At 38.6% G+C, this 25548-nt stretch overlaps 2 protein-coding genes across 2 annotated transcripts; one reads left to right on the forward strand and one right to left on the reverse strand.

The window, feature by feature from the left end:
• Positions 1-3214: 3214 nt before the first annotated feature.
• On the forward strand, positions 3215-10445 carry LOC141587051 (transcription factor bHLH140-like). Its single transcript, XM_074408470.1, has 6 exons — positions 3215-3309; positions 3468-3592; positions 6158-7107; positions 8371-9007; positions 9340-9510; positions 10024-10445. The coding sequence occupies exons 1-6, from the start codon at positions 3279-3281 to the stop codon at positions 10354-10356; spliced, it is 2247 nt and encodes a 748-aa protein (XP_074264571.1). The 5' UTR covers positions 3215-3278; the 3' UTR covers positions 10357-10445.
• Positions 10446-11051: 606 nt separating this feature from the next.
• LOC141587052 (dnaJ protein ERDJ3A-like) lies at positions 11052-16979 on the reverse strand. Its single transcript, XM_074408471.1, has 7 exons — positions 16697-16979; positions 15805-15860; positions 14937-15010; positions 13800-14317; positions 12930-13271; positions 12153-12506; positions 11052-11597 (listed from the first exon to the last, which is right to left on the reverse strand). Exons 1-7 carry the CDS (start codon positions 16784-16786, stop codon positions 11313-11315), a joined length of 1719 nt encoding a protein of 572 aa, XP_074264572.1. The 5' UTR covers positions 16787-16979; the 3' UTR covers positions 11052-11312.
• Positions 16980-25548: the final 8569 nt, after the last annotated feature.

Below are 25548 nucleotides of genomic sequence, written 5' to 3' on the forward strand. Positions count from 1 at the left end.
CTGGGTATTCTTCATTAATTCTTTGCTTTTAATGCTTGAGGAATCCTAGTTTTATCATTTAAGCTCCTTAAAAACTCCGGTTAATTGCTTTGTTTGGCATCCCATGAGCAGCTTGTGAGAATCCTAAGTGAAGCTTCCTAAGAACATTTGTGGATTTGCATTTGGGCTTTGACTTTACTTGACTTGCATTTGTATTTCTCCATCTAATCGATAACTGTGATCCATGCAAATACATGCAACATTCCTTTGGTTGGTCCATTTTGCTTCCTTTATTTAGCCTTGCTTCTAGTGACTTGCAAATGAGTAGGATTAAGCTCCTAAAAGCTTATGTACCTACAAAACATGACAAAACATACAAATAGAACTAGAAAGCAAATATTAGCTCAATATCACTAAGGTTAGTGCATAATGACATGTAAATTGGAGCTAAAATATAGGGATAAAATGTATATATTGGACTTATCAATTAACATTCCCATATTACAGGTAGCTCTGTATGTACAAACTTGCAAATTGGAAATGAAATAATTGAAATTGAAAATTTAAAATATGGCTTTCTAGAAAAACGTAGTTATTATTTTAACTTAATTTCAAAAAAAAAAAAACGAAACTTAAAATGGCAAACCCGTACAATTTGCACGGGTTTAAGACTAGCTTGATTTTACCTGCTACAACTATGGGATCTAGCTACTCATTGTAGAGATTTATCATAACAATAGTGGTGATACATGATCATCAATTACACTCATTAGATCTAGCGATTCAGGTTGAGTTTCAACCCTATATTAACAGGTCTCTTTCAATTTGGGTCAAACGAGTCACGGGTCAAAATTTTTGAGCCTCGACCCTGGAAAAGACGGGTGGCTCGGCGGGTTTATAGTTGGGGTCATAATTTTATAGGTCTAGCTAAGATATATTTCACTTAACGGACCCCTTCTAATTATTTATAATGTATTGTATAAGTGTTACCTATCATCCTTTATAACATTACGACTAACGAGTATTATTTAAGAGTTTTCACTATACACGGAGTAAAAAGAATTATTTATGTATAATATAAATTAGATAAAGTGGTTACATTTTTATTATGTACTTTGTAGTTAACAATCATTTAGAATAAGTGGTTGATGAAAGAAGCCAACAATTGACATGAATATCATCCAATTTTTATTTTTCATTTCATGATAATAACTTTTAAATTACATACCCGTGTAATTTGCACGGGTTTAAGACTAATAGCTTTCAAAACATAGCCTACTTATATTATATTTGTCAATGTTAAACATGTTTGTATATCTAATAAACTATATAATATAATGAAATTGTATTTATCTTCTTACATAAGAGTCCATTGGTTTCTGAATTATATACTCCCTCCGATTCACACCAATGATAATAGTTACCTAAAACGGATCATCCGCACCAATGGTACATGTTAGGGTGCAAACCCTTGTCCCACATCGGTAGAATAAAGATGGAAGATCATCTTTATAAGTGTCCAGAAAATATAATAGTACGAGGCCTTTTGGGAAGGAGCTCAAGAGTAAATCCGTGAGGGCTTGGCCCAAAGCGGACAATATCGTACTATTATGGGTTGTGGACACAGGTACAGCAGAGGCCCAACACGGGATATTCACGCTTCCGCACAACAAGTGGTATCAGAGCCCAAGGTTCGACTTGGGCTAGACACGAGGATGCATCAGCAGACCCAAGACTTGAAGTTGTACACTGTAAGGCATGGAACTCCTAGCTCGGGGTGAGTCCTTGAGCAGACCCGGTCCAGGGTTAAATGGATGAAAGACGTCATAGGTCTTGTGGGACAAAAGACCATTTGTGTACTAGAAATGTTGATCAGGTGGACCCTTATCGGATTGGGTGCCACAGGTCTGGTGGGTCCTTTCCAGGTTGGATGCCAGAGACCGTTTGTGTTCTAGGACTTCTGAAGTGCCGGACCCGGTCCAGGGTATATTGGATGCAGAGGATGTTCGATATGTATGTGTAGCAAACCCCAAGAAGGGCACATGGACGGCTCGTGGTAGCATGGTGTGTCGGCTAAGGGGAGATTATCAAGACTTGTGATGTTTCGGGTGTCTAGAAGTTGGGGCTGTAGAGTGGGAGAGTCCTCCATGGAGGTCAAGGTCCGAGTCAATTAAGATGATGGTCCTTGGTTTGAGGGGAGGATTGTTAGGGTGCAAACCCTTGTCCCACATCGGTAGAATAAAGATGGAAGATCATCTTTATAAGTGTCCAGAAAATATAATAGTACGAGGCCTTTTGGGAAGGAGCCCAAGAGTAAATCCGTGAGGGCTTGGCCCAAAGCGGACAATATCGTACTATTATGGGTTGTGGACACAGGTACAGCAGAGGCCCAACACGGGATATTCACGCTTCCGCACAACAGTACATACCTTATTAGGCGTAAAAAATGACTAAATTATCCTTATACCCACTACCTATTTACACGTTTGTCATCAAATATTCAAATGACTCACTCATCCACCACCAATTTAACCCACCTAAATCCAATTAAAATATTAATTTATTCAAGTGGTCACAACCAAACTTTCCGACTTTACTCCCACGTTTACCCCTTTTCTTTTTGAAAATAAAGAACAATTCATTAATAAAACGTCATACGGCACGTTTCCCCTTTTCTTAAATAACCATATATTCACATTCCCCATGTTACCATTTGTGTGGATCCAAGGGAGTATATAGGTATGATTAGACCCGACAAAATCAACCAGACCCAATTGACTCGATCCGAAAAGACTGCCCCGAGACCCAAAATCAACTTGAACTGCCGCACCCGAATGACATCCGAAGCCCGAATTGACGCGACCCGACCCAAAAATAACCCGACCTTTCATGGACCCATAACAGACCCGAACCAAAGTGACCCGCTCTAAAACCACCCAATCCGAAAATGATTCGATAAAACATAACTTTGATTGACTCGAAAAGACTTGAAATGCCTTTTTTTCTCTTAATCACTGACCCGAAAATGCCCCGCCTGAAACAACCCGACCCGCTTGACCCAAAAATGACCCAACAAACATACCCAAAAGGACTCAACCCGACTCGAACTAACCCGATAATGTGACAAACCCGAGTTGACCCAATCCGAACCCGACCCTTTGACCCGTTTTGCCAGGTCTAGGCCCGTATGATGACTAGAATCCTAGAACCCAGAACAAAAATTGAGAGTGTGTAAATAAACCCAGAAAACGCAGGTATTCATTCATTCATGTATTAAAATTGAAAGAGTGGAGAAAGAAATGGAAAATGATGATTCAATGTCTAAAAAAGGTAATATTAACATGCCCACCTTTCTATTTCCTTCAGTTATACGGAGTAGTTATAGAACATGTATTTCTAATTAGTTTGGTTGCTTCGCATTACAATTTTAATATATCAAAATTGTCGGATTGAATGAATATTGTATGTGAATGTTGATAAAAATGAAGGAGAAGATGAGAAAAAGGGGAAAACTTTGTTGGTGATAATGATGGGTGCACCAGGTAGTGGCAAGTCCACCTTCTGCGATCATGTCATGTCTGCTTCCTCTCGTCCTTGGGTTCGCATTTGCCAGGTCTATGTCTCTTCCCTTTCTCATTTTTAATATTGGGTTATTCCAAAACCGCCTCTTTGCTTGTTAGTTATAGTTCCGGGGTACGGAATATCAAATAAATAACTATGCTCGGGCACACACGTTAGAAAAACCGTTGTTTTAAAAGTGAAAACAAAGAACAAAACACAAGTGCTAATATTTCTAACCTTACTTTTTAATTCTTGTACAAATTCGAAAACGGAAGGTATTTCTGAAATTGGGGGAGGGGAATCATTTGTTTGTTTTAGCACCTGACAATTTTCATTACATCCCAATATTAGATGGCACATATCTAGGTGGTAATAAGATTTGATTAGCGGTTATCATTGCCACTATCAGCTACGGAGTACTCGATACCAAGAAGGTGTCTACAAGCGATGAAAATGAGTGTTTATGATTAGAGTTGTGGTTTAGCAAGTAGGTGAAGTAGTACATTTTGAGCTTAGCTCGAGGAAGGTGTTTGTTCCAACATTATATTGCAAGTAACTTAGCAATTTGAAGGAGAGTAATGAATATAAGATTGTAATGCACTAGTGCTTGACTGTGTTTTCAGAAGGATAATTGCATGAAGGAGGTTTTCGAGTTGTTTTCCTTCTCATACCTATAGTGAGTACTGAGTAGTGTAGTGACTCGTGAGTTCACAATTTAATGCAACCCGTCCAGTGATTAGTGAGCTCTATCAAAGACAATACTCCGTATTAGTTTGAAAGAAACTATACATTTCCAATTTTTCAGATACAACAACAGCAACAAAAGAGCCAATCCTAAAATGATCTGGGTTAGTTGACATAAATCATAATCATCCTTTGAAACCGTCACATACCAGTTGCACAACTAAAATACAAACGAGAGAAAAAGGAAAAGAAGAAAGTGAGGGAGATCATAATAAAAAGTGTATTGACTTATAAGTATAAAACAAGAAAAACATTTATCTTTGTATAAAAAATTAGATACCAAAACTATCAATATTGTTAAATAAAGAAGCGAAAATATGTCAAGAAATGTCGTCTTGAATTGCCCTTGTAAGCTCATCCATGACTATAGGAAAGAGAAAAGGACTATGGCAGTGCTTTGATGCACCCTAATTTTGATAGGAAATTCTTATCTCCTCCCACCATTAGTTCGTACACTTTTACGAGCTCCCTTATACATGTTCTTTATGAGGTCAATGTATTTTTGATACACCCTTTTTACCAAAGCATTTCTCTTGGTCCTCTATCATATGCTTTCTCTAAATCGGTGATAAAACCATATATAAGTCTTTTTTCTTATCTCGATAATGTTTTATCATCTTCTCTCATCAGATAAATTGACTCCCTAGCCGATTTCCTAAGCAAAAATCTCAATTGGTTATCCGAGATGTCTACACATTTCTTAAGCATTTGCTCAGTCACCCGCTCACCTAATTTCACAGTATGACCCAGTAGTTTAACTCCCGGATAATTGGAGCAATCATGAACACCACTGGTACTTATGCTGTTATTCATAGCGATAAAGAGTACCCTTCCTCTACACGGACGGCATCTTGTTGCACCACTAAATCTTGTTGAAGAGCATGGTTACCCATTCGATTCCTCTCTTCCCCCAAACACCTCCAAACTTCAATACGTATGTCATCCGGTCTTTCTGCCTTGATCAACCTCATCTTCTTCAATGCTATATTGTCTTCGCTTTCTTAAACTCTGCCTATAACTGATTAACCATAGTTGAAGGTATGTATACATCCCCAACATCTTGTTCTTGATGGCCATTGAAGAAGATATCAAAGTATGACCTCCATCTATCCTTTATTTCCTTATTCCAAACCAAAACCATTTGGTCAATATCATTCACTCATTTAACTCTTCATTAATCTCTTGTCTTTCTATCTCTCGTATGACCTGCCTTTTTTTGTTGCTAGCCTCTTTGACTTTTCATAGTTCTCATTACTCTTGGTCTCATGCAACTCCTCAAAACTTTATAGCATTCATGGTTGGCCTTTATGGCTTGCTCACTTTAGCGTCCCAGCAAGATGTATCCTTACTCGATTGCAATATGCCTAATTCTAGTCGAGAGTTGGTCTGTTTCGCTCGTCTCACTTCCAGTTTTTTCATATGATAGGAAGTAAATTTGTTGAATATAGAATTCAATATGAATACGCCACATGAAATCACACGCTGTTAATAGTGTGTCTAAAGAAGCACCGTGATAGAATATACTTAAAACCAATTCGCAATTGACTAGGGGTTGAGCAGATTCACTTACCTGGTTATGGAGTAGTAAATTTGTCGGATAGAAACTCGGATACAAATTATGTTACCTTAGTTTTCCTGCATTCCATCTAACTTTGTACTAATGAAGTTTAAGCTTGGTGTATTTGCCACCACAATAGTGTTCCTATAAACTTGATTTATGAGCATGTATGATGGTGTTGCAACTAGGGCTTATTGTACTTAGCTTGATATTATGTTTATGAGTTAGTAAAATAAGTCAACTGTGATTTGGTAATGCAACCTTGGGAGAACTTGAGAATTTTTCATATTTCTCACTTCTTTCGGCAAATTTCAGGATAATATTAACAATGGTAAATCTGGAACCAAAGTCCAATGCTTAAGCAGTGCAGCTGTAGCGTTGAAAGAGAACAAAAGTGTATTCATTGACAGATGCAATCTGGATAGAGAACAACGTGCTGAGTTTGTCAAGCTTGGTAGCTCTGACGTAGGCGTGCATGTTGTAGTGCTTGATCTGCCAGCTAAGCTTTGTATCTCAAGGTCTGTGAAGCGCACTGGTCATGAAGGCAATTTGCAGGGTGGAAAAGCAGCTGCTGTTGTGAATAGAATGCTGCAAAAGAAGGAATTACCAAAGCTTAGTGAAGGATTTTCTCGAATAACCATCTGTCAGACTGAGCATGATGTTCAAGAAGCCGTCACAACATATAGCTTGCTTGGGCCTTCGGATACCCTACCATCAGGTTGTTATGGGCTGAAGAGCCCAGATACCAAGAAGCAGGTTGGTATAATGAAATTCCTAAAGAAAGTAGATCCTCCTACCAACGTGGTCTCTAGTTCAAGTAACACCCTGAGCTCTTCCTCTTGTCAATCTATTAAAGAAAAACAGACCTGCAATGAAGTGCCTATACCTGATTTGTCTGGACGTGCCAAAGATGAGCAAACGAAGGGCGAGCATATCAAGTTTGAATCTGCTTGTGACACTTCTGCATTAACTGCGGCTCCCACCTTAGCTTTCCCCTCAATTTCAACAGATGGCTTTCAGTTTGACATTGAGAAGGCTTCTGATATCATTGTTGAGAAAGTAGAGGAATACATCAAAAAACTTGGAAATGCAAGGCTTGTGATGATAGATTTGACTCACCATTCAAGAATCTTGTCCTTGGTTAAGGCCAAAGTTGCAGAACGAAATATTGACCCAAATAAGTTTTTCACATTTGTGGGAGATATTACCTGCCTATATTCTAAAGGAGGTTTACGCTGTAATGTCATAGCTAACGCTGCTAATTGGTAAGTCCTGTTTTATAGGATGTTTACTTTTTTTATGACAGACATGAGCACATGACTACTCGTGGAAGTAGTGAACACTCTAAAAAAAAATGACTCCACTCCTAGGCGAAAGAGACCATATTTGAATTTCTAATATACTCCCTCTGTACCGGTCATTTGTTTACCTTTGGTTTTGGCACAAAGACCAAGGAAAGAGGAGTGGACCAATTATTAGATGACAAGTGGACCAAATTGAGTGTGGAGGATCAAATTATCCATCAAAGGCATTCCTAAAAAGAAAGGTAAACAATTGACTGAGACACCTTAAAATGGAATAGATAAACAATTGACCGGGACGGAGGGAGTATTTGTTAAACCCACCATATTCCTGCTCCTGATTTTAAGATGGCAAGGTCTGAATATTTTTTTCGTGGATGTTGGAATAACCCGGTTAAGGCTGGATGAAATTCGAGAAGAGATTAAATGTATCTTGCATAGAGTCTGTCCATTAGGAAATATTTTGGCTTATCCAATTTAATCCTGTAATAGTCTGAATTTAAATTATAAGTCTTGTCTGGGTACACTTGCAGCAAACTATTTCTTTTTTTAAGCTTATATATATTTATTTATTTCCGTGCTCTGATGGTGAAGTATTAGTTGTTCTATCCCTATCTTCTTAAATTGGCCTTTTGAAATTTGAAAATAAAATGTACTCTCTTCCTTCAAATTCAAACATCCCATAAAGTTAAAATCCCTCTCACAAAAAGGCCCATTGTGTTTCATCCCATAAAGTTTTGGCCCATTGTGTTTGGATTTGAAGGGAGGAAGTATATCATTCTGAACACTACCTGGAAGTCTGGAACTGTCATTGATTGTGAGGCAAGTTTCGCGTGAAATATATCTGATCACACTAGTCTCTGAGTTTTCTTGCATGCTTTCCATACTTTACTGTACAATCTGCAATTTTGTTTTGATAATGATTTGTCATCTGCCTTTTCATCTTCAATGGAGCCAATGAGACCATTTTTTGGTTTTGGATTTGTTGAAGGCTCACTAAACTAAGCATACTTCTCTTTCTTGTGGAGTAGCAGTCATTTGACAAAATTTTCATTATGGGTCATCTGTAAACAACCTATGCGTGTTGTTTACTACTCCGTAATGGGTAAGGCAGTTGGCTAATGTTGTTTGTAATGGTGGTCGTCTTCTTTACAAATAAGTTTCTTTATTTTCAGAACCAACTGGTTGCATACTTGCAATAATCAATTGCTGCTAACTGAACTGCAGGCGATTAAGACCAGGAGGAGGGGGTGTGAATGCTGCCATATTTAATGCTGCAGGTCCAAGTCTAGAGATTGCCACTAAAGAAAGAGCCAAGTCTCTATCTCCCGGAAAGGCCGTTGTTGTTCCACTTCCTTCAATTTCACCTTTATTTAAAAGAGAAGCAGTAACTCATGTCATTCATGTTCTTGGACCAAACATGAATCCAGAAAGACCAAACTGTTTGAATAATAACTACGATGAAGGCTGTAAAATCCTCCGAGAGGCTTACTCATCTCTTTTTGAAGGTTTTAGAACCATTCTTAAGTCTCAGACAATAGCAACTGAACGAGGGAGTGGGAAAACCCACCTAAAGCAATCGGATAATACGTCCTCTGATCAGAAGATAAAGGACGAGGATGGATGTAGCAATGAGAGAAGTAAAAAGCACAAGGGACTAAAATATGAAATTGATTGTGACCTAGCTGATGTCAGAAAGGAGATGCAGCAACTAGATAAAGTGAAAAAAAATACTAGTACATCTAAGGCTTGGGCGTCTTGGGCTCTAGCTCTGTACAACATAGCAATGAATCCGCAGAAGCATGAGAAGGATGTTTTGGAGACAACCGCTGATGTTGTTGTGATAAATGATGCTTACCCAAAGGTACAATTGACTCCTTTCCTTCTCATTAATTACTAACTCCATCACAAACATTATACAATAACCCTCCTAATATGAAAATAGTTGTTTTGATAAATAAAAAATGACACATAAAATTATAAAGCATCTCTATATATATTTGAATACACCAAAGCCTCTAAAGGTCAAATTTGACTTGACCAAAGTTAAACGAGGACGTTAAATGTGGAATGAAGTCCTTACGGAGTATTTGTTCATTTTGTGCTATGGTTGTTTGCTGTTAGTCTGTTACCTTTTTTTTTTTCCTTTTTTCTTCCGTTTTTATTTGATACTAAGATTTTAACATCTACTGATAGGCAGAAAAGCACATTCTTGTAATTGCACGTGCCAATGGTCTGGATGGCATCAGAGATGTTTGCAAGGAGCACCTTGTTTTATTACAAATGATGCATAAAGTAGGAATGGGGTGGGTCGAGAGGTTCTTACAGGAAGACGAGTCTCTAATTTTCCGCCTTGGATTTCATTCGGTATGCTATTCTCTCACTTGTTATATTCTTTTCCACACCAGGGAGTCGCATTAACAATTGAGTAATGCATATGTGCCAATTCTAATCTAGCTTTGTTTTGATAAAGCATCACTGCCTGCATCTTTGATTTAAGAAAACAAAAATCTTTGGATGAACCCTTTTGTTTGTTTTAAGGGAAAGGCGACCGCTAATTTTTTCCCAGAAAAACAATTTTGTTTGCAACTCTATTCTCCACTGACAATACATCCCTTGAAATTTATTTTCTTTTCTGCATTAAAAGTTATATTTTCGCAAACTGAACCGACCCTTAGCTAGAAACCTAAAGAGCTCATGTAGTTCTTTTTCTGTACCCTTAAAACTTTCATTTTTTATTGTGCTACACGATCTCTGTAGAACTGAAAAGAGCTCATGTTATTTTATCTTCTTTTGGAAGAAAGAACAAAAGGAAAGTTATAATAAAGAAAATAGAAAACAAATTGCTTTAAATTTTGATTTGTTTGTCCTACAAATCAGGTTCCATCTATGAGGCAATTGCACCTTCATGTTATCAGTCAAGATTTCGATTCAGAGTCTTTGAAGAACAAGAAGCACTGGAACTCTTTTAACACTGAATTTTTTCGAGATGCGGTTGATGTGATTGAGGAGATTGAGAAGTTTGGGACGCCGTCACTTGGAGATGAGAGCCTTCTATTGAAAGAATTGCGATGCCACCGGTGCAAGAGCGCACACCCAAATATACCTCGCCTCAAGTCACACATTAGCCAATGTCGTGCCTCTTTCCCTACTGAGCTACTTCGAAAAGGCCGTCTTATACAAGCATCACCAAAAACAAATTCCATTCCGTAGGTTGCATATTTAATGTATATATCTGATCTTTGCCTCTCCTACAAGTGTCGAACATGATTTTTTGGTAAAAAGTTTCATGTTTAGACTAATTGAGGTGTCTCAGGGTCTTTTTGAAAGACCAGAGTGTCAGATGCATTTACAGACAAAGCTCGAAATTGGCTGGTCGACGTTACCTTGGACTAATTTTTTTCCCCTGTTTAGTGCGCCCCACTTGATTTTAGCACATATTTGCAAGTATTTGTGGAGGGGCATTGGTTTAAGGAAGAGGTTTATTCTGGTCACAGTACCCGAATGCTAGAACCCTCCCACCGCAAAAGCCTTGCCCCAATCTCACAGCACCACTAGACCCCTTTCCCGATAGCACTACTGCACTCTTGTATAGGAGCCTTGTTTATCCCTCCCTGCACATCAACTATGAAGTTCAACCTTTCCAAGTCTCCTGCTCTCCTCTGACCTTGCACCCTCCCTCCCATCGCTCATCCCCACCCTTCCCCAACTCTCAATCTTTACTCCACAACACCCTCCTCTTCAAACCTCTTGCATGCAAATATCTACCGCACCCCATAACTGAAATTTGGTTGGGGCATGGGTTGATAGTGGTGGTGATAATAGTGCTGACGATTGCTGTTGGTGGCGTCAACTATGCTTGATTGTGTTAACAAGCTATGTTTGAAGTCATAAATGAGAACAATTCATCACAGTTTAAACACGTGACGTCAAAGTTTACGTATTACGTATTGACAATTTAAACAATATCACGGGCGGGTCACTGCCTCATCACTACATTTACACAAGGGGGTACTGCCCACCGCCTATTTGAATTGCTTACTTGAGTACATTTGCACATCCTCGCCAAAAAGCCCTAGTTGAAACTCGAAACTTGGTTTCCTCTCTATCTACAATCCTATTTAGTTAGCCCTTTCATAATCTTCTACTCGCGTTACAAATAACATACTCTACTTGATTAGCGGTTTTTGGCGTGTCTTACTGAATTGTACATCACCACTCAAAACAGATCCGATAAACTTCTCAGCTTCCTCTTCGGTCAAATCACCAGTGAACGCTGCATACTTGCCTTTACGGGGTTTATAGGCCAACAAGAACTTATCCTGTGATTTAAAACGGGATCTGTCGAAGGCATCCAGAAATGTTTGTTGCTGAGTGGCATCAACTATTGCGTAGGATATGGAGTCCTTGGAATCGGATGATAATCGTCTTCTTGATAATGATTTCTGGGAAACCTGAACACAAGCACAAAAACAATCAATAATCAATAATAATGTAATCACTGTGAAAACAAGCAAAAATGGCTCAGACTCCCGCCTGCGGTAAAATGAGAGGGATTAAACAGCTCCATTGTTCATAACACAAAAAAGATCGTTTCCATATGAATTTTTGGAAATTACGTTGAACGGCATGGATACCAAGAAATTAGGAATTGAATCGTACAGACCGGTCTTTTGATTGCAGGTAGGAACTAGCAATGCATAGGGAGTGATATACCACACAATTTTAGCATTCATGTAACTGGAAATGTTGTTTGCTTGCATAAACGAGTTTTAATTTGTGTAGGCATTACTACTCTCACCTAGGGGAGTATATTGCAATTCATGAGAAGTTCCAATTCGTTTGAATTGCGATGAACAACCACAACTTATCCATTTCGCAATTCACATAAACTGAAATAGTGTTTTTAAGGGTGAGGGTGCCCAAATGACCACTTAGTAACTCAATATGTAAGAACGAAACATAAGACGCACAAGAAGTGTCTCCAACAGATTTAAACTTAAACTTACCACTGAAAGGATGGATTCGAGTTTTCTCTTTGCTTTAGAAGATCTGAATACACCAAGTAGGCAAACAGGATTTTCTTCTCCACATATATCATGAAAATTTGATGTGGTCAAGTGTGGTATTTGTCTACCAGATGATTCACTTTCGGTTTTCTTGGGCCTAGTCGAAGCAACCTTCTTGTTCTTCTTTTCGAAGCTGTCAAGCAGGAGACCAAGTTCCTGAACAGCGGACTCTACATCCTTCACAGATACTCCAGCTTTCAGTATTTCTTGCTCCCCATTTGCCAACCATCCTACTATAGCTGGGAGTGCACTCACCCCCAACCTCTTCACGGCTGAATCTGAAACATCACGAACCTGCAAACCCAAAAAGAATCCTGCTCTTAAATATATACTCCAAACACAATTCAAGAAAACCTTACTGTCACTGCGTTACACGAGAACTAGCAGCACATGTCCAATAGGCTCTATTACAGCACTAATGATTCCATACCTAGGTTTGGAACCCAACACCATTAAAACAGCTCCTTCAAACCCTTTACAAGAGAGAACTAATTATATCCATTAAACAGCCCTTCTGCATATCACCGATCATAGATATTGATTCGTGATAATGTCCTCCCTACGCTAGAATTCATATCGTCACATTTGTTTAACTTTTACTTCGTAGCATCTTTCTCAGTTAGCTTAGTCTTTAGTCTTTGAGCCAGGTGCAGGTGAGGTAAGTCAATAGGGGTACAGATGTGGCATTGTGGCATTACAAAATACATTATACTATACCTGGGCGTCATAGAAGATAAGACGTTTGCGGTACAACCCACTGAGAGTACGCCAAATCACGGGTGTATCTTTCCTTGTTGAGAGAAGCATGACCCGCGGTAACTTTTCCCTATCTCCAAAGGAAGGTGCAAAGTTATCCAGGCTAATACGTCTTGAGAACCGTGGGAAGTGTTCCTGACAGAAACTCTTTAAATCTCTTAAATCCCAGTCACCACTATATTCCACAAAAGAGCCACTCTCACTAGTGATGAAGGAATATACAAAAAGCCTGGGTGCTCCATACGGATTTAATTTATGGGTCTTACAAAAAGAAGATTCAATCTCGCAGTTTACTTTACCAACCTGCACCACATAGCATAAGAATCAATGACATTTCACTAATCACAAATATCTTATCAGACTGACCTGTATAAATACGGGTTTCCAACGTGTGCCCTTAGGGTACACAATAACACTCGATACACTCCCAATAATTATGGTAAAATAGGAAGATAATTACATTTTCTCATGGTAACAAATTTAGAAACAGCCTAAATCATACTGTGGTATAAGGACAGGGTCTGTAATTAAATGGGGATCTATGTTACTCCGACACTTCACTTAACTGCCGTGTCGCGTGTCAGACACGTGTCTGTGTCCGCCACGAGACGACACTTCGACACTTCAATTTAGACCACAAAACATGAAAATGCACCCCAAATAGCTGTGTCCGACACGCTGACATGTGTCGGACACCGACACGTGTCGGCGTGTCTGAGTAACGCAGATGGGGATCAGTCTCATATCATTCAATGTAAAACCCTTTTTCAAATAATTGTTCACCAATTGCAAACTAAGAACTGCCAAATGAAAATGAGAAGTGATGCATACTTTCAAAGCTCCCTTGAGTGAGTTAGCAACCTCCTCCAAAATTGATTGGTCGTGTTGAGGTAATGTCTTTGAGGGTCTAAAGGATAGCAGAAGCCATGTCAACCCTTTATCATTTATTTCTTTCTCGAATACTTTTGAATTTACTACTCGGATAGTCTTCGGTGAGGTCTTAGGCCCAGACTGGGGACCACTTGAACTATGAGATCCACCAAACTGCGAACCACCGAACCGAGAACCACTACTGCCACCACCACTTCCCCCAAAAAAGTTTGAAAAGATATCATTGAGACCAAAACCAAATGGGTTCCCGCCACTAGGTCCACCGAAAGAAAAGGAGAAAGACTGCTCTTTTTCGCCACCCATATTCTGCCACTGGCTCTGTCCAGCCCCCCCACTTGTGAAGTAGGTATATCCACCAGAATCTCCTGCATTTCCACTATCAAAGGATGGGCCACCTTTCTCGTCGCCATAAAGATCATAATTTTTCCTCTTTTCCTCATCAGACAAAATTTCATATGCTGCATAAGGATACAGTGAGAAAAAAACTTCTATCAGTAAGAGTAAATTAGTTCTTGAAAGGCAAGATTGTACTACTACCTACCCAGAGAACCCACCCAAATAGACCTGGCAATCAAGTCACTCTGGTCTGTTTCTGGCAGGGCCGTCAAGTTAAGATTTCAAGTCACTCCGCCATTGGGATCAGGCCCAGGCGGGTCAGGTGATAATAGGATCAGGTGCGGAATATAGATGTCAAAGGGTAGGATGAACAGAGGTTAAGGACTCATGTTGCTACAGAAGGAAATCATAGGCAGTTATCCTGCTCTAAGACAATCAAAACATCCAACATGTAAACGAGATATCAAGTATGATCAGGGACACCACAAAACGCTTTCCTATGGATACGTTAAAAACTTTATAGTTTATAAGACAAGTGAAGATTTGGATTGGGGCCAAAACATAACTCACTAATCGCTTGGCAAAAACCATTTCTGACCCTCTTTCTCTTTTGGTCAAATGTCAGAACCTCATATGACAACCTTTATAAAAGAGACGAGGCAAACACAAGATGGAACCATGCACATTACTTAAAACCTGTGCCCTGACAATGTAAAAACTAAGTTGGTAGTATTAGTTTACCGTTGTTAATCTCCTCAAACTTCTGCTGAGCACCCTTCTCTTTGTTCTTATCCGGATGGTACTTTAGGGAAAGTCTGAAGAGCACAAAAACAAAAAGTGAGAAGCATAATATGATAATAACACAGAGAAATTACATCTATAGAAGCTGCTACTATGAAGACAAATATATTTCTTAGCCAAGATAATGCAGCAAACAGACTGCCATTTTTCGAACCAACCATATAGTCTGTTAAAGGACTATTTCCTATCCTTTAGTATACAAGTAAATGCGGTCAGTCCTAGCCTTTCCAAAAAAAAAAACAAAATGAATAGAGAAATCTACATAGATTGCAGACAAAAAGAAGTATGAATAAATCAGTTTAATAACAGCATTCAGCACAATGATCGCAGGTAATAAATAATAATCCAAAACATATTGAGATACCATGAGAATGACGAGACCATAGTTGATTGAAGGAGGAACATGTAAACGATTTGGAAAGATAATGCCTCCCTCTCTCTACCTCTTCCTTTGTCCTAGCCTCCACAGTATCCATATAAAATGTGTGTAATTCATACAGGAGCTATTTTATTAGACAACTGATTTGGTGAGCTCCAAATCCAACGTACCCAACATGGAAACGAATAATGGGAATAATAAGATAAGGAACTCGGATGCTAAGAAGATAGTGCAACACAATCTACGGGATGTACAGTGATGTTAAAAGTGCAACAATACAGTATTAGACAATGCATCTGTATCAAATTAATGTAAATAAGTCACCATTTTTAGGAATGCTCATTAACAGCAAGCAGCGAACAGTTAACCAAATAAAGCAAAGCACATCTGATTGCAGTAGATGTTAAGACAGTAAAAGAGTGGGCATACTTGTGAAAAGCCTTCTTGATATCACGCTGACTCGCACTTCGATCAACACCTAGAATCTAAACACATGACAAGCAAGGAAACATCATATCATATCAGAATTAAAGAACAAACTATATTTAATTATAATAATGTGTAAAATAACAAAATCTACAATATAGAATGTAAATGATTCTGAGACAATACTAGTTCTACATAGGGGCGTCTTAAAACAAATGGAGGCCCGGTGCGACACGGAAAAATGAGGCCCTAAAATGAATGCTTAAGTATATTATACTTCGAGATTTGTATTGAATTTCATTAATAAAAGCTTATAATACGGTGACGAAAAGCGGAGGCCCGGTTCCCACGCCCGTGGTTGCCCGTGGCCTTAGACACCCCTGGAACTTCTACACATTCAACATTATTTAATAAAGTATATTACTCAAAAATCTCAACAGCAAGGATCCATAACAGTGTATCACATCCACATTGGAAAGGATTGACGATCAACTAACTAGGCAGTCTTGTCGGATACAATACGTTTAGCCTTGAATCCGCCAATAACAAACACCCATATAATATAAGAAAAATAAAGGTAACTCCCACATTTCCTATACCCTATTTTTAAAACCCCAATCTTTAAACAAAGATTTCATCCAAAATAATTAATCATGAATGGTGTTTTCCAAAACAAGGATATTTCATGATTCCTAATTCATAAAGATATAAAATTCGATAAAATCATCTCTTTTACGTTCTTGTTGGTAATTCACAGAAACAAGATTACTATAAGTAGCATGAAATATAAACTGCAAATAAGATAAACCAAAAATGACAACATAATATGGAATTGCAAAATATAAAGTGAATGGCAATTAAAATCATAATTTATAAAGTTGCAAATTAAAAATACCTTATAAGGATCAGCAGGGTTCTTAGCTTGAACAACAAAAACGATTAACGAAACTAATACGATTGTACCAAGCTTTAAACCCACATTCATCTTTAATCTTTAATTAATTGTAAGGTTAGAAAAGGGAAAATAGAGAGTGTCTCTGTGTGTGTGTGTTTTTTTTTTTTTTTTTTTTTGAGCAGCAAAGAATTGATGAGAAAACCGAATAGAAATGTTAATTAAAAGAGTAAATGAAGGGTATAAATAGTTTGGGAGTTGCGAAACTCGACGATGTTTCGGGAAGGTGGAGGGAGATCTACGTGGTATTTTAAGGATCTTCCACGCACCTGGACCAATCGGATTTCGCCCTTTCTTTTATTCACGTCCCACTTTGCCGAGTCACTAACACTCCCAAATGAGACTGATGCACGGTGAGGGTAAATTATCAAAATTGCTAAATACCGCCCCGTCCCGCCCCACCCCACCCCTATGACGTTAATTTACATTAGATATGAATCATAGTTTTTGGTTATTAATTATGGTTTAATAATATACGAAATTCAATGTTACTAAAATAAGTAAAAAAAAAGTGATATGTGGGGTTTTAATTACTCAAGGGCAAAAAGGTACTTTATAGGGGCGGAATGAGTAATTCCTGGAACGGTATATAACAAACCCCAAAAATTATACTATGCACTCAGGAGTATGGTGCATGATACTCCAACCCTTAACTTTTTTTTTTACAATAAATAAATCTTAAATTTTATAAATTAGAAAATAACAAAAAAAATTACTATTATTCATAATTTTTATTCATCTACAAATACAGATCATATCAATATATAGTAATAATGATCTTACTTTGTGAGTTTGTGATAAATTGATGACTTTAGTTTCCATTTTGCAGGAGGCATAGTTCGTTCAACTGGAAACTTCACATGTAGCATTTATTGTTTTTGCAATTTCGCTCCGCTTTACGTGTGTGTGATAACAATGTGTAATACCCCATCTTTTTAAGGCTTGGTCAAAGGTTAATTAATGGTAAAATGTGAAAAATGTATTTTATAAAATTATATTTAAATCATATTTCACGAATTATGTTATTAGACAGAAATAATAAGAAAAATAAATTACTGAGGGGGAGGAGTTAGTAGGCGTGTAAGACGATGTTGACTGGTGACGGTAGTATTTAATAATAATAGAAATGATATTAGTAATATATGATGATGATGATGATGATGATGATGATGATGAGCAAAAAAAAAAAAAAAAAAAAAAAAAAAAAAAAGAGTGGAAAATCTAAGAAAAACCCTAAAAATTGTAGAATGTCGATTAATTGTAATGATCCGATGCAATTTCCTCCTCTAGTCTCTTAGCCTAAATCTATTGTCACTGCGCCTCTGAATGGATCCTCTTCATCTTCTTTTGTTGTTTGGGGTCTTGGAAGTAATGATAAGGATAAGGAAGTCAATGTTAATGAATTGATTGGCGCTGCTCCTTATGACCTGGATGTTGTGAATCCTAAGGAATCTTCTAAGTGGGTTGTCCAGCGGAGACGTAAGGGTAAGCAACAGCTTGATCGAATTGTTGAAGAGTCTGTAGATCTGCTGCAATTAACGGAAACTGATTCTAAGGAAGAACTCGAATATTGGAAAAATTCCGCCTTTTGCTTTGTTTTAGGTGCAAATCCTCCTCCTGAAATAGTGGGCGGATTTAGTAAAAGGATCTGGGCAAATTATGCAATTGACAAGGTCTCCTTCCGTTTGAATGGAGTTTTTCTTGTTCGATTTAAAACAAGCAAGGCCAAGGACTCGGTTCTCCAACATGGACACTTCTTGTTTGACAATAAGCCACTAATTGTCAGGCCTTGGAGTGAGGATGTGGACTTGGTGAAGGAAAATGTAAAGGAAGTCCCGGTGTGGATTAGGTTACATAAGCTGCCTTGAAATTTTGGGGCAAGTGTCTGCCTAAAATTGTTGGGCTCCTGGGAATCTTCATTAAAAGTGATGCTGCTACAGTTGAGAAGACACGTCTGGGATTTGCAGGGGTAATTGTTAACGTGTCGTTTGGTCGTGCAATTCCTGAATGTGTCAAGTTCATGGATGAATGGCAACATTATTTCTATTAAGGTGGAATTTGAATGGAAGTCGGACCTCTACATCACTTGCAAGGGTATTGGTCATGAAACTAAGAAGTGCAGGAAGGGGAAAACTCAAAGTCCTCCAAAGGCTGCTCCTCCACAAGAGTAGATGAAGCAATGGAGAGCAAAGCAACCTAAGCTTAGGCAAGGTCCCCCAATTGCTCCTCATGTTGTTGAGGTTCATACCCCCCTGCTGAGGTTATTGTAACTCTTGTTGAAAAGCCTAACCAATTTCAAGCAATATGGGATAGGAATGGTAAGTATCATCAGATTAATACTCCATCCTGTTATATTATTAAACTGAGTAGGCAGGAAATTATTGATGCTGGTAAGAGCACTAATAAGTTTGGTAATGCAACATTTTTAGATGCCCTTAACAATGTTACGCCAAAAGTAGGTGTTGGGACAAATGGTAGTATGTTACCTCCTTCTGGGGGTAATGCATAAACTTGGATTTTGGAATATTAGGGGAATGAACAACCTATCTAAACAAAATAGCATTAAATGGTTTCTTCATTAATATCAGATAGGGCTGTTTGGACTCCTTGAAACTAAGGTCAAGCCTAAGTCTCTAAATGCTATAAGAAATAACTTATGTGCTTCTTGGTGTGCTTCCACTAATACTTTATATCATAAGGGAGGTAGAATCTTGGTTATTTGGAATCCTGCCATGTACAGAGTTCATTTCCTTGAATACCATTCTCAAGTCATCCATATGGAAGTATGTGACTTGGGAACTGGTATAATTTCTCTCTGACTATGGTTTATGCAATGAATGGAGTTCCGGAAAGAAAACCACTATGGCAAAAACTTTGTGGTTTTAAAATTTCTATTAAGGGAGCTTGGATTATCTGTGGAGATTTTAACACTATGGTGGTTCCATCTGAAAGATTGGGGGAAATTCCACAGATGAGGAAATGGATGATTTTAAGGCTTGCCTGAATGATTGTGAGGTCATTGACAGCCCTGCTAGTGGATCTCTGTACACATGGAGTAATAAGACAGATGCTTCAACTAAAGTGTATAGCAGATTAGATAGGGTGTTAGTAAATGATTATTGGTTGAATGATAATCCTAATACTTACGCTCATTTTTTTTACTGTGAGAGGTTATTTGATCACACTCCTTGTGTCATTCAATCAAAAACGGATGGGGGACAGAAAAGAAAAAGCTTCAAGTATTTCAACATGTGGAGCCAGGCTGATGATTTTATGTAGTGTGTGAAGCTTAGTTGGGAGAAAGAGTGGTATGAGACTAAAATCAGCTTGTTAAGAAACTTAAAAATCTCAAGAGACCACTCAAAACTCTGAATAAAGACAATTTTGATGACATTGAGAGCAATGCTATGAGGGCAAGAATGAACTTAGAGTACATTCAAGTCAGACTTAGAGCTGAGCCTCAGAATGACATCCCTATTCAATAAGAGGTAGAAGCATCTGCTAGTGTAAGAATGTCGGATAGTGCTTGTAATGAGTACCTTTTGCAAAAATCAAAGGCTACTTGGGTGGATAAAGGAGACAACAACTGTAATACCCGTCCTTTTAGGGACCCGTTGACCGACCTTAGACACCTGTCCTGATTAGGGATGACAATTGGTGGGATATGGATGGGGTGGAGCCATATCCATATTCATATCCATTTAATTTCTGGGCATCCATATCCCACCCTTATCCATTTAATATTTTTTCATCCATCCATATCCATATCCACCGGGTGAAGCGGGTGGTGACTGGTGATGATGTGAGCTTTGGCTTGTGTGTTACTCGATCTAGCTGAGGCTACTCAATCGAGTAGCTTGGGAGCTCGATCGAGTAGGGGTCACTCGATCGAGTAAGTCAGTTACTCGATCGAGTAACAAGTTTGTAGCGGGGAATTATAAATTGATAATCGTGAAATCTCAAATCATTTACGCCTCTCTTTCCTAAACCTAGATGTCGTCACTCTCTTTTCCCTTCACCATAGTCCCTTCCTTGGAGGTCCTTGAGTATGCTTGTGCCATGGGGTTGGGATGCTTGAGTCGGGTAGCGATCTTGACGCCGGATTGCTATATATAGGTATGTCATCATCATCATCATCGTCGTCGTCATTGTTTTTAGTTAGGTTTTTTGTGGTAGTGATAGATGGTTGTACTGTTTGTATAGGTGTGTTACTTGGTTGTTTCATATCATGTGTTCGGATGCGGAATCGCTGCGGTTGGCTAAAGTTAGGTTCGCCTACTCAGTACTGTTGGTTGTCTAGAGTGTCTTTTGACGTGGTTTGGTTGATGTAGTGTCGCTGTGGTTGATTGATTGTGGTAATTGGCTGACGTTGTGTTGTCGTGTTTATTGTTGTTGTGATAAAGATGATTGTGATTGTCTGTCTCTGGTTCTCGAGGTGCGTCCTCGGCTGAGTGGAGTCACTTGCGGGAGTGGCTTCACGCCCGTAGTTCGTCCTCTGCGGAACTCGCCACGGAAGGGGATGTGTACATTAATGGACATGGGTTTATCGCTCGGTTTGATGAGCGAGGCTTTGGTGGGAAAGGCTGCGGTCCCCCACTGGCAGGGCTGGCCCAGTGGACAGCCAGTGACGGTGATTGATTGAAGGAGATGTGGTGTGTGTGTGTACTGTTGTGCATGTATTGTGTCTGTGGTTGTGTGTCTGTTTCCTCAGCTGCTGACCTTGTGTGGTTTTGTTTTGTTGTTTGTTTCTGTTGTGTTTGCCGTGATCCATTATGGTGAGCAGTCAGTCTTAGTAGGTGTTGGTCGGATGATAGCTGGGTGCTTGGAGGGACGAGTCTATCATGAGTCACGATAGAAGTAGTTCACATAGTAGATAGTGGTTTGAGTTGTTCCTTTTATACCGTCTGTTGTTTGTAATCACTTGTAATTTAACTTAAACGTTCTTTTATCGACATTTGATTATTACTGTCCTCGGGCAACCGAGATGGTAATGCCCTTATATGCTAGGGAAGGTCTTGTTAAGGCTCCTTAGTATATGGGAGTGTTACAAAGTAGTATCAGAGCGACGATTTTGGAACCTGTAACAAATGAGCCTAATGAACATAGTGAGTCTAATAAAATGAACCTGGTGTATGTATCTTGGGAGCCCCAGCTGATGCTAGATTTTGGGTGAGTAGGCTCCCTCATTTCAAAATTATGGCCTTATTATGCTTAAGCCAGTCACCGGTTATGGGAATGTCGAGTCGGGTATTATGTGCTAAGTGTATAATGGTTACGTTAAAAATTTTTAGTGATGGTGTCTCTATGAATATTAGTATGTGTAACTGTGATAAGAAACTGTGAAAGTCTGTGGTTGAGTAGAGGTGTGTATGGAAGTAATGGAAGTGGTGAAAAGTTTATAGTACGTGACAGTGGGATGTGGTGATAATAATGTTTCCTATATCGTTCTATGCGTATTAGCCATAAAGGAATTGAGAGTCTTGAACGTGGTGATGATAGTAAGTAGTAAGTTTGAATTAGTTGTAACGTTTGTCAAGTAGTATTTGATAAGTATGATGGATGTATGGCTGAATGCTTTCATGATATGGCATAGTTAAGTTGAGTAATCTAGCTGAAAATTTGTTGTGACAGGGTTAAGTTATTAGTAAGCTTATATGATAAATGATGGTTGAATGTTATATGGATGCTTAGAGTGATATAATTATAAGTTGTATGGTTGCCAATGCATGATTAAGGGTAAAGTAATGCGTCAATGTATGCATGAACAAGCCGATAGTGTGGTCAATCGTTTCGCGTAATGTCGTTATAAAATTAAGTGATATGTATCTTGGTTGAATGGAACCGTTGCATTGCATTTGAGTAGTGGTAATACGTCGTGAATGAATATAATAATCTGTGACGATTTCCAAAGTTACTTTGGAATCGACACGAGTTGTTGTTTTGCAGGAACCGTTACTCAAATTCGTAACTTTTAACCTCGTTCTTAATCTTGCCCAATCGAGTAGGAGTTCTTACTCCATCGAGTAGACCTCATTCGATCTAGTTAGGAAGTTATAACATCGAAAAAGTTGGATCTGCCAACGGAAACTCGACCGAGTAGCTCTAACTCGATCTAGTAGAGGCCACTCGATCGAGTAACCTACTTACTCAATCGAGTAACCTACTTACTCAATCGAGTAAGTGAATAGTTCCCGGGTTATACGGGATTCATAACCCTTCTTCTCTATTCTTTCTTTCTTATTTCTTCATTCAACAAAACCCTAAATCTCTATATCTCCCTCTAAGTTGCTCTCAACCTTGTGATTTTGGTGCTTAAATCTTGTGTTTTCTTTGCTTAATCCATCCTCTTTACTTGCTAATCATTCAAGGTAAGAATGTCCATCCTATTTCTATGTTTTTAATTAAGTAGAAGCATGAGGATGTTGGTATTGTAGATACCCAGTATCTGCACCCCAAAAACCACCCGATGATGATCGGACTATAACGTGTTTTTGATATGCGTGTGTGGATTGGCTATACATGAGACGGTTTAATGCACTACTCGAATATGAAAAATGATTTCAAAAGTTTTCTAACTTCATTTGCATTAAAATAACACTATTTAGAGTTAAAACCATCTTCGGACCCAAAACCGACTCAGAAACCCGCAACTCGAGTCAACATGAGTCAACCCAAATCTCAAATGTCAAAAATAATGCCATGAATGTCTTAATCATGTCATTTACATTAAAATGACCCTAATTAGAGTCAAAACTGACACCGGCCAAAAACCGACTCCAAATTCAAATCCCGACTCACACTGATCAAACCCGAGTCAAGCACACAAAACACCTACCTCAAGTAACACCAAAATCATCTTATTAGATGCCCATATTGTTACACAACATCTCATTTCAATACCACATATCAAACCAACCAAACAATGGATGGAGAATTAGCCACGTCCAAATTGAAAGGGACAATACACCCCTTTCCATCACAAGGTAGCTCACACCTCTTTAGGGTGTCTGCTTAGCCTCTAAGCAAACTCAACCGACCTACCTCCCCATATTTCTCTATAAATACCACCCTTCACACACCATAAACCTTACGCGAGAGTCCGCCCCCTCCTTCTCCCTTAAACTTCTAGACCCGACTTCCTAAGTCACAAAATCGACACGTTTTATGTCGTCGTTATAATGGCTGTTTCAAACCTCGGTCTTTAGCCGACCATTGCCCACCTTTTATGTCGTCGTAATGACGATTTTTAAACCCGATTTTCTACAATCATTTCGAAAAACACGCCTTTTTAGGCCGTCGTAATGACGATTTTCAAACCCGGTTTTTACAACCATTTCAAAGCACCTTTTTATGCCATTATAATGGCCATTTCAAAACCCGGTTTTTATAACCATTTCAAAGCACCTTTTTATGCCGTTATAATGGCCATTTCAAAACCCTGTTTTTATAACCATTTCAAACGCACCTTTTTACGCCATCTTAATGGCCATTTCAAACCTCGGTCTTTCACCGACCGTTGTGCACCTTTTTATGCCGTCATAATGACGATTTCAAATCTTGATTTTTCACAACCATTTCAAATCACTCTTTGCGCCGTCGCAATAATGAATTCTACTCTCGAATTTTCAAAATTCGAAATCAATTTCCAAATAAAAACGGTTTTCTAACCCGTCGTAGTGACGAATTCAATCCTCACAAATTCCAATTCAAAAGCAAATATTTGAAGACCAATTTAAATCCAATTTCAAATCATTTGAAAATGAATTGGGTGTCCGATTAAAGGGCTTCCCAATACATACCCTCACCCCTTACTCAGAACCTTTGGATAGTGGATGGCCTTATCCAGGGCGTACGAGAGTCATTCTAGAGATAGGATGCTAAAGAGGCACGATTCCTTATCTTTAGTACCTATGTCAAACACTGCTTTGTGCTTCGTTTGACCGAGGTATAAAGTGGATTTGAACGGGTTCCAAGCATCCCACAAATGCTTGGTGTCGACTCCGAACATCTCTAATCGTTTCGAGACCCTTACCGAGATGAAACCGACCAATCTAAAACGATCCGGTCGAAAGCATATTTTTACGCCACCGAGCGTGGCTTTCAAGAGACCGCTGCCATTGTCCACAGATCGGCTGGGCATACGTAGGTGGGCCGTTGTCCACAGGTATATGATGAGAATTCGGTTTATATGTGCCAAGTCTTGCTTGTAATTGTTGCAACATGACCTATTTGCTTCAATTTGTTGATTATTGATGTTAGATATGCAAAAATCGAATCAATTTGGGGGAAAGTATGTGTCGAAATTTCTAGGGTTTGAGATTTTAAATTGAATTTTGGTTGTCTTTTGGATATGAAAGGGGAAAATTGGGTAATATATGTTATGAATATCATGTTTAGAGTTGATTTTGATGATTTTGCTCAAAAGTTTGCCTTAAAACTCCGTCTTAAAAGTGCCCCAAACTGAAATTCGTCCATATAAAATGTGAAACATGTCTAATTGTGGAACTATTTTGAAGTTTAGTCTTTAAAATTTGTAGTTGGGTTGTTAATTGATACCATACTTGTCATAATTAGTTGTAGTTGTGCGACCGTCTGACGACCTTTTAAGAGCTTTATAATTGCAATTTCTAGATCGTTTGGTAAAAGTGTATATATATTGATTCTTTTAAATGTCCTTATATGAAATTTTATGTGTTTCAAGTATGTGTTGTTGTATATCTAAAATATGTGTTGAAAACAGATGCCGAGACCAACTGTCGGAACCCGCCAAAGTAAGAGGAGGAGGGCTTCTGAGC

This window comes from Silene latifolia, chromosome 6 (assembly GCF_048544455.1).
Source record: "Silene latifolia isolate original U9 population chromosome 6, ASM4854445v1, whole genome shotgun sequence".
NCBI classification, from domain to species: domain Eukaryota; kingdom Viridiplantae; phylum Streptophyta; class Magnoliopsida; order Caryophyllales; family Caryophyllaceae; genus Silene; species Silene latifolia.

What these genes read in the sequence shown, in the direction of transcription:
- LOC141587051 (XM_074408470.1), top strand. Translation starts at nt 3,279, where the DNA reads ATGGAAAATGATGATTCAATGTCTAAAAAAG. An exon ending in CTTGGGTTCGCATTTGCCAG is followed by an intron (nt 3,593 to 6,157) that starts GTCTATGTCTCT and finishes GGCAAATTTCAG; the next exon opens with GATAATATTAACAATGGTAA. An exon ending in TAAATGATGCTTACCCAAAG is followed by an intron (nt 9,008 to 9,339) that starts GTACAATTGACT and finishes ATCTACTGATAG; the next exon opens with GCAGAAAAGCACATTCTTGT.
- LOC141587052 (XM_074408471.1), bottom strand. Translation starts at nt 16,786, where the DNA reads ATGAATGTGGGTTTAAAGCTTGGTACAATCGTATTAGTTTCGTTAATC. An exon ending in TTATCTTCTATGACGCCCAG is followed by an intron (nt 12,507 to 12,929) that starts GTATAGTATAAT and finishes TTGGGTTTGCAG; the next exon opens with GTTCGTGATGTTTCAGATTC. An exon ending in TCGAATCCATCCTTTCAGTG is followed by an intron (nt 11,598 to 12,152) that starts GTAAGTTTAAGT and finishes GCTTGTGTTCAG; the next exon opens with GTTTCCCAGAAATCATTATC.